The 9,128-nt window shown below is 39.3% G+C and overlaps 1 protein-coding gene across 1 annotated transcript in view; it reads left to right on the top strand.

Moving 5' to 3' along the window:
* EPB41L4A (erythrocyte membrane protein band 4.1 like 4A) overlaps positions 1–9,128 on the top strand; it is a 182,298-nt gene extending 173,170 nt beyond the window's left edge. The window contains exons 10-14 of the mRNA XM_019610220.1: positions 3,842–3,889; positions 4,490–4,558; positions 5,443–5,553; positions 6,337–6,418; positions 8,753–9,128. Of these exons, the coding sequence (XP_019465765.1) occupies positions 3,842–3,889; positions 4,490–4,558; positions 5,443–5,553; positions 6,337–6,418; positions 8,753–8,878 (436 nt within the window). The 3' untranslated portion in view covers positions 8,879–9,128. The remainder of the gene's footprint in view (positions 1–3,841; positions 3,890–4,489; positions 4,559–5,442; positions 5,554–6,336; positions 6,419–8,752) is intronic.

Consider the following 9,128-nt stretch of genomic DNA (forward strand, 5'->3'; position numbering starts at 1 on the left):
AAAAAAAAAAAAAAATCAACTCAAACTACAGTGTATGGTGTAGATATGTAATATGTGAAAGTATGAATGGAAAAAGTAAATTGTGAATTCCTTTAAAAGTTTCTTTCAAAAAGTGTAGTAAAAGCCTTTATTTGATTGGTTAGCCCAACTATATTAGGCTATAAGAACGTTAATTTGACTTAGTTTGGCTTAGCTGTTTGCTTGCAGGACTGAATGCAGGTCAGAAGTAAGGGAAATGATTCCTTAGAGTGTAAGGTATTGTTGTTTTTATTTTTGCATCTGGCCATATGGTCATCTCAATCTGCACATTTAACATCTGATAGAAAACCATCATTTTAATAATACAGCTGAGCCTTTCACATTAAGTTCGTTATTTCAGTCGGCTTAAGTAAAGGTTCATTCTGAAAGTGCAAAATAATGGCTGAAACATTTTATTGTGTCTGGCATGCTGTATTTCATTTCTTTGATAATGAGTGGTATTAACCATTGTTGGTGGCAGGGTTTGGTGTTTCCTCAGTCTCAGGAATAAAAATATTTAACAAGAATTTGACCTTCTTTCTTTTAAAGGAATCAGAGATATAGAGAGCTCTCAATTCTAGTTCTGTGCGGTTTATTTGCAAGAGTTTGCGTGAAACATCTGTGTAGCCAAAGGGCTTTTTTAATTAAGAAGAATGGCCATTAAAATTCCATGGCTATTTAAATTTACTATTTGTGAATCACATTGCAATATTAATAAGCATTCAGATGCAGACACAAAACATACTGTAGGCCGTATTAAAATGTAGGGCTGTTGGAGCTAGTAAAAACCAAACAGAAACAAAGAACTCTGGAGACTCACCACTTAGAGAATTCCCATTAGATTTCTTGCACATTAGTGAATTTGGTTAGTGAACAAATTGTTTGTAAACTGTTGTCCATTCAAAACTCTATTCAGATATTGCAGACAATCTGAGCATACATTGTGTGTCCAAACAGTGATTTGTATAACAATTCACAATAAAAAGTTGTAAACAAAGTGAAAGAGGTATTGTGATCTGGCTTTGAAGATATAATGTCACGGGCTGTTCAGAGCTGTACAAACACAACTTTTTAACGCAGGATTTACAATACCTGCATTATACTCTAACAAGAGATTTCCTTCTACAGACTTTTCTTCATTTCAGAGTGATAGTGTTCCTACTGCCTTACAAGGAGACAGGAACAGAGCTTTCATAGAAAAATGCTTTTATTCAGATACTCCACGTGTATCATATTTCTGAATATTCTTTTGTTGGTAGCTAAGCTGAACAAATGCTGCAAGGTAATCCCAGTAACGTAACACTTCTTAAGCAGGTGGAAAATAAATAAAGTTAAGATGAGAATTCCTAAAAATATTTCCTTGAGGAATTACTGTTTTCAGCCCCTTTTGTTCGTGATTTTTTTTTCCCTCATGGCATGCCATGTTTGACTGTACAGGAATTTTGCAGCAGTGGCTTCCTTACTAGTGGAGGTGTGGGGTGGAAGGAAGAGGAGGAGTGAGGGATGGTGGAGATCACAGAGTTGAACACCCAGAGCTAGCAGGGAGGCAGAAGACACAATTCCTAAAAGATGGGGAAGTGAAGATGACTTCTTATTTAACTATTCTCTTCCCATACTGCCTCAGAATTCAGCCTTTCTTACCGCAAGTGAGGCCTCCTGGTAATTGGTGGGTCTGTGAGACTTACCGCCACATCTTGAACGACTGTATTTACATGAATGCCTAAGAGCAATGAGCTGATCCGATGGGTTAGTGGTATGCACAGTGCACTGCTTTGTGGGAGTCTGGACTGTGGGGGTGACCCTGAGGCTGTGCTTCCTCAGGCAAACTAGGGCTTGTAAGCATGACAAAGCCTCCCTGGAGAAGCTGGCATTTTTCATGGAGCCTTTGCATTCCCCACTGCCAGATTATTCAGTATGAGGAGGATGCCTGTCTTCTTAGCCCCCCGGGTGAATACAGCAGCTGCTGCTCTGTGAGCAAGGGATTGCAGAGAAGGAGGAACCAGTTCAGAATTGAGGGGTGGAGAGGGCTGTTAAAAGCCACTGAATAACAAGCTTCTACATTAGAGTTAAAAAAAACATGGGCTGGTCTAAAGAGAAAAGGCAAAGTAAATGCAAGAAGTGAGGTGAGATGGGAGAAATGAAAACATAAGAAAATGAAATACACTACAATAAACACAAGTACAGAGAGAAATGAAAACCTCTAAACACTAATAAAAATCATACTGCAAGCTACTTGTAGAGGCTTTGGCTGTGGCTGTTACGATCAGGAAGAGCTGAGAAATAAGGGCAGACAGGGAGGCTGCCTGGGAACAGCTACCCCTTGCAGCGCAAGAACATTATGGATCAGTTCATGTTAGTCCTGTGAGAGACTAAGAGGATTCTCTTCTGTCTCTCTCTAATTCTGCAGAGCATTAAACTGGTATCTTCCAGAACTTCTACACTTGTAAAATCTAAAAAGTAAAATTAGCATCCCTACATAATCTGCTTTCATACCAGCTGTATAGCATGAACTGAAATACAGATGTTTCTGAAATCAGATTATTCCCAGACTGAAGTCTGGGATTGATCTGAGCACATCAATGGAAGAAGTAATGGAACAGTGACAGAAAATGTTTTTGGAATTGAGGCTGACATAGCTCTGCCGTGCGGCAGTGGGGAGCCAATTTAGCAGATGCTAAAAGCCTCATGTCCTCCTCTCAGATATCTTCATTAATATCTGGATTATTTCACTCCAAAAGCATTTTTGACTATGACAGCCTCTTTTGTTTGAAGAAAAAAAAGAAAAAAGCTTTATCATGAGATGATGTAAGAATCAGCGAGAAACTGTGGGAGCATTTATGCATACAGAATCCCTCTAGAAGTGGCATCCCTTACATCTCATGTAAGATGATGTAGAACCATCTAGCTGTCTACACAGAGTTAGTATAGTCCCAGTGAAAGGGTTATCTGATTACTCCATGCAAATGCCATCCTTGCCAATGTGTAGAGTGCTTATTTAATCTATTATACAATTTGAGATTCAGCAGCAGTGAGGATTTCACATCCTGCAATGATACAGAATAAGAAAATGAAAAGAAAGGGGACCCAGTTTGGATGCAGTATTTTCTGTATTTCACTGGAAAATATAAGGCTTGCTATTCAGTCTTGCCTTACTATATTTCTGTATGTGTGTTGCAGAAATTTCTCTGAATTAAATACATGCTAACATACGGAGCTGGTGTGGGATCTGTAGCTGTGTGAGGGAGAGTTACTGGCTTTTAGGTGGTGGTGGTTGTTTTTTTTTGGTTTGTCCCAGACATGACAGTGCTAAATAAACTGAGAGAAACCTTAATTGGAAATGACCAGAAAGCAAAGGCTGTGCTATGATACCTCAGCAGAGTAGTGGGTCCTTTACCAGTGAGCACTGGGATGACTGCTGTGTCAGACTGGCATAGTCTGTTTCTTTCCCTGTTTCACAAAGAGCTCCTTGGGCCACAAGGTTTCTCCTTTATAAAGGTTATTCCAAAACAGGCTGTCTTCAGCTGGGTAACTGGGTAGCAGTGGCTGGATAAAGCTTAGGCTTGCAAAGAGGAGGCACTGATATTTTAAGCATATTTTTCACTAGTGGAACAGGACTTGTAGTTTAGAGGAAATAACTTTTCAGTTAGATTAAAGCAATGAAATTTAATGTATTTTCTGAGTTAACAAACGTTATATGTAGAAGTCACAGGTGGACTATGCTTGCAATGATTTCTGTTCAAGCTGTGCTCTTAACATTGATTATTGAACAACAGTGTGTCAGATGGTGATTTTCACAGTTTACTGTCTTTGTTGGTGTTTGTAGGAGAAGCCCAGATGTACAAGCTAAAGAAGAACTTTGGAAACATATTCAGTAAGTATAGCATCTGAATGACTGCTGCACTGTCCCTCAAATGATTAATCACATCCCTTCCTCTGTGTCTCTGGGTCACTTTTGGATTTGGTTAAGTGCCATGACAAATCATACAGGTGTAAATGACTTGTAGAAGATTCTGTAGAGCACTGAATGCATTAAATACAGATGTCTATTGTATGTAGGTGAATTATAAAGAAAAATTTTAGAGCTGGGACTTGCAAAATGTCCTCATCTGTAATAGTGATAGTTTTGGGATGAGGCCCCCTATTATATTATGCCTAAAACTACCACTTGGAAAGATTAACCATCCCAAAGCATATCTGATGTTCAGTATACACAGCATTTGAAACTGTGAAACTGAAAGATCAAACTGTGTAAACTTGAGAGTGAAACAGGATGTGACATGCAGAAGCAATAAAGGTGAGACATTAGAGACATTTCTTAATAGGTTTCTATTTGTTGTCAAGATAGTCTCAGGGCTGACAGCAACTTGTTTCAATAAATCTTTCCAATCTAATATAAATAATAATGACAAAAATAATGGGTTTGAAGTTGGGAGCTACTGTTAGACTTTTTACTTTGCCTAATGCATTCTAGGAAGGAACTTGTGGATCCATCTGGACTGTCTGAGGAGCAATTGAAAGAAATACCGTACACAAAAATAGAGTGAGTTTCTATCAGGATTTTACTTTGTGAATATAAAAGCTTACTTTTCTTTTTTTTAATGTAAACTTTGTTATACTAAACTAGGATTGGGTTTATACTTAATCCCTAAAATTTTATCCACCCCAGATGTATACTTAGCATGGGTTGGATGAGAACACTTCATCTCTTAGTATTTTCTTTCCCAAATATGAAAAAAAAATCTTAATCTCTCCCTGTGTGCCACAAACTTATGAACCTGCTGTATGTCTGTATGTTCTGTATGTACATCAGTCTGTACACAAGTCTGTTCTATGTGCTGTGCGTTATAGGATCAGGGAGAATTGAATACAAATAACAAAGCCCGTTTATTTCTTGAACTTATGCTTTCTTCTGACATGTTTATTCTGGCCATTTAAAGCACTGTTTGACTTGTTCAGCCCCCTTGCTTATCATGGGCAGCTGCAATGGCATAGCCCTTTCCTTAAGAACAGGCATCTATTTTGCTGAGATAATTGCCCATTTGGGATGCCATGTCTTAATACAGGCAGCTGCCTGTGACAGAAATGGAATCACACTTTGCATTATAATTTGCTTCCTCAGCACCACTGAACAGAAAAGGGTGATGTTAAAGCTGCATATATTAGGTCATTCCGTATTGAATGCTTCCGTTCTCAAAATCTAACGTGCTTGTCTGTGACCAAGGCACTTAGTAAAGCATTGAATTCCAGGTACAGACTCAAAAGGACAGCATCAACTATTTAAATTCAGCCAGTGTAAAAAGCTGCCTCTTATACTGTAAAAATAAATAAATAAAAGGAGGTTCTCTCAGCTGGCAGCTGCATTTTGTTTTTATTCCGAAGGTCTGATATATTGACGTGCTGTTGTGAATTTTGTGTCTCTCCTAGGACTCAAGGAGACCCAATACGCATTAGGCATTCACATTCACCTCGAAGTTACCGTCAGTATCGGCGCTCCCAGTGCTCTGATGGTGAAAGATCTGTTCTGTCTGAAGTGAAGTATGTGTCTGGGATTATTAGCAAAGTACTGCTTTATTCTGGCTCAGAAATTGTTCAGTTCGCTTGCAGTTAGATTAGAAGGGGCATACATGCAATTGTTTGCTGCCATAGGATTCAAGTAAACCTGTAAATAGTACCTCTTCAGACCTACATGACTCAAAGAAATACAAAAGCATTTCTGGTCTCTTTTGGCCACAGAGGCTTGCTTGGTCCACTTAGAAAAGGGAAAATATGAAAAATAAACCTCCGTTGTTCCTTGGTGGTAAGTCTTGAAGTTTCTAAAGGGACAATTCATGAGCTGCTTTCCAAATACATACATCTGTAATTAGAATCAAAATGTCACTTGTATTAAGTTGCTTCACAGGAAATCTAGTGTACTCAACATGGGTAGGTCGGTCTTTCAAAAAAGACTGATTTGTAGAGGAATGTTTGTACTCTGCAGCAAGGGACTTGAGAAGGCTAGATTCAGTTAGGTGGGATCCTGGTAGACATGTGGCACATGCATGATTCCAGGTGGGCTCGTCTCATGTGAAAATGAACTGTCCCTCTAGACAAGGAGGTAAGAGGCCCTGGAATGAAGATGGGATGAAAAGTGCTGTGGAGATTCCTCTACCCACTGACTATTGATAGTTAGCATGATAGCTTATGGATGGTTAAACTCAGGTGTTGATCTTCCACAGTTTGCTTAGGTAACTCCCTGGGTCAGTTTCAGTATTATTTTTGTGTATACTTTATAGTTTACTTCATTACAGCAGTATCTACTTTGCAATATCCTAATTCCAGTGCAAAAAATGATCTGGTGCCTCCACTGCCTGTTACACGATCCTCAGATGTTAAAGGTCCCAGCATCCAATTTACTCAACAGGTTAGTAATTATGCATCCTTTACAGTTTTCCATTTTTTCTGTGTTTATTTATTTATTTGATATAGAAGGGAATCTAGTGCTCTATTTAAATAAGTTCTTTGTTATGCAGGGATAGTTAAGGCTGACACTTATTTTTTTCCCAAAGCAGTGTAGCAGGAAATCGTACATTTTGCAGTCTGTTTTGTTTGTTTCCAAATATATGAATTCTGTAGCACATGCCTGCAGTGGACACGTGCGTCTGCTGTTAAAGATATTTTCTCAGTTTAAGTTTGATGCATCCGTAGGAACATAAGTTCTCTAAAGGAAGGTAATCAGCTCTCAAAATTTATTAAAATGTACAGGTTTGTTCAGGATTTGGTTGTAATGACAGTCCACTGTGATTTTCTTTCTCCTCCTCTTAAAAGGAGACAACTTACCATAAGTGCAATCACTAGCTTTTATCAGAAGCTATGGTAACATTCCTTAGATTGGAATTAAACTTAAAAACTGAGAAGGAAATTAATATTCAGAAAGCACTTGCAGTTCTGTTATACTAGTAATCTAAAGGAAAACAAACATACAAGGAAAAATTCCAGACATATTTCCAACTGATTTCTGATATTAGAAGGGTATATGCTGTTTCTCTAAGAGTTACTTGCTGTTTTACCTGGAGGAAGTTTTTCCAACTAAGCTATATAGTTACAAGAAGCTTTTTTACTTAATACTATGTTTTATATACCTGGGTAAAATTGTATTGACAGACTGCAAAATCTTCCTTTTTCCTAGACTGTTTATTATTATTAATTAGTACTTGTTTGATTTTTTTTTGCTATCGCTGCTGGAAATGAGATGTTATATGTATGAAATGGCATGTTTTATAAAAAAATGAGTATGATTCATAATTCATGGAATCATGGAACTCCCCCAGTGGGAAGGGAGCCACAAAGATTGAGTCTAGCTCCTGAGTCTAGCTCCTGGCTCCAGACAGACCAGCTAGAATTCATATCCTTTGAGAGACACTCATACCATTGTCCAGACACTTCCAGAACTCCGGCACAGAGGCCGTACCCACCGCCCCGTGCAGCCCATCCCATGCCCACCGCCCTGTGGTGCAGACCCTTTCCCTGACTCCCAGCCGCCCCTCACCTGACACAGCTCCGTGCCGTTCCCTCAGGCCCTGTCGCTGTCACACAGCGCAGAGCTCAGCGCTGCCCTCCGCTCCCTGTGAGGAGCTGCAGCCGCCATCAGGCCTCCCCTCAGCTCCTCCACTCTGGGCTGAACAAACCAGGGGACCTCAGCTGCTTCTCACACATCTTTCCTCTTACGCCCTTCCTCACCTTTGTAGCCCTCCTTTGGACACTCTCTTATAGCTGTATGTCCTTCTTGTATTGTGGCACACAAAGCTTGAGGTGAGGCTGCACTATACAGAGCAGTACTCTGAATGCTCTGCATGATTGTCAGCAAAAGAAATTATTGCTTACCAACACAAAGTTGTCATTTAGAAATCTAAGCAATATAATTTCAAATATGAAACCAAAATAACAGGAAACATAAAAAAATATCTCCTTCCCACAGCCGTCCTCATGTCTATTAATCTGGTTGATAGGCAGGTTGATAGGCAAGAAGTGCGTGCTCATACTCCATCTAGTGTGCAAACTGCACAAAATTTAACTGGGTACACTTACCCTATTTTGTCATATAAGCAGTTAGAATCACTTTAAGTTCAAAGAACCTTAAAACAGCAATCAGATTTTTTTCACTTCGAGGCTAGCTAACTTCAAGGATATTAGTACTCATAATGGAAGAATTCTATAAGAATTTACTTCAGGAGGAAGGGAAAAGCTGGTATACTTAAAGCAAATTTATGTTCTTTATTTCAGTAAGTAATCTGTGTGGTTGATTCACAAATGTTCAAAATCAAAATCAGATTATTTCCATTATCCAGTACTGTGTGGCTTAAATGGCCCTGGAAGAAATTAATACTACAGCGTTCAACATCCACAACCACCTCTCATTTCACTCTGCCCCAGACCTCCTTACAACAGTGGCCATTAATTCCCACCGAATACTGCTTGCTGTATTTGGCTAAATACCAAATAATTAGTTGTGGAATTTCCTGAGCAAGGAATATAAATTCAAATAGCACAGAGGAGCAGCAGCTGGGAGGGGAAGGAGGAGGCAAGAGGGAGGAAAAGGTTCTGTTTGATCTAGTGTGGAGACTTTCATATCCCTAGTGTATGTATCTGTAAACTGCCATATCCTTCACCTACAGCAGTCACAGCTGCAGTTATCAAAATATGGTATTTAAATTCTACTGTGCTCTTTCAACAAGATATTTTTATTTGTTCCCTTCAGAGACGGAATGGATCTAAAGACAGCCTTTTAGAAGAAAAGTCTCAGCTATCTACTAACATCGATATTAAAACCACCACTAAAACGATAAAAACTGTACAGGTGTCACGCTTCAAGGTAGAGACTTGACTGCTGCACTGAAGGATGTTCTTTGGAAGAATATGTGTGTGTGTGTTTGTGCGTGCAAGGGAAAGAACTGAAGTTGAAGTGGTGGCAGTTTCTACAGGACATTCAGAAGCACAGCCTGCTTGCTGGGAAGGCCAAGCAGTGCCTTTATCACCTGGACCATTCTAGGGGCATGACTGAGGAGAAGCTGATTAGTGAGACAACCAGAAAATCCTCACAAAACAAAATGATCAGCAATTACATTTACAAAAAA

The sequence above is a fragment of the Meleagris gallopavo genome, chromosome Z (genome assembly GCF_000146605.3).
Source record: "Meleagris gallopavo isolate NT-WF06-2002-E0010 breed Aviagen turkey brand Nicholas breeding stock chromosome Z, Turkey_5.1, whole genome shotgun sequence".
Lineage (NCBI taxonomy): Eukaryota > Metazoa > Chordata > Aves > Galliformes > Phasianidae > Meleagris > Meleagris gallopavo.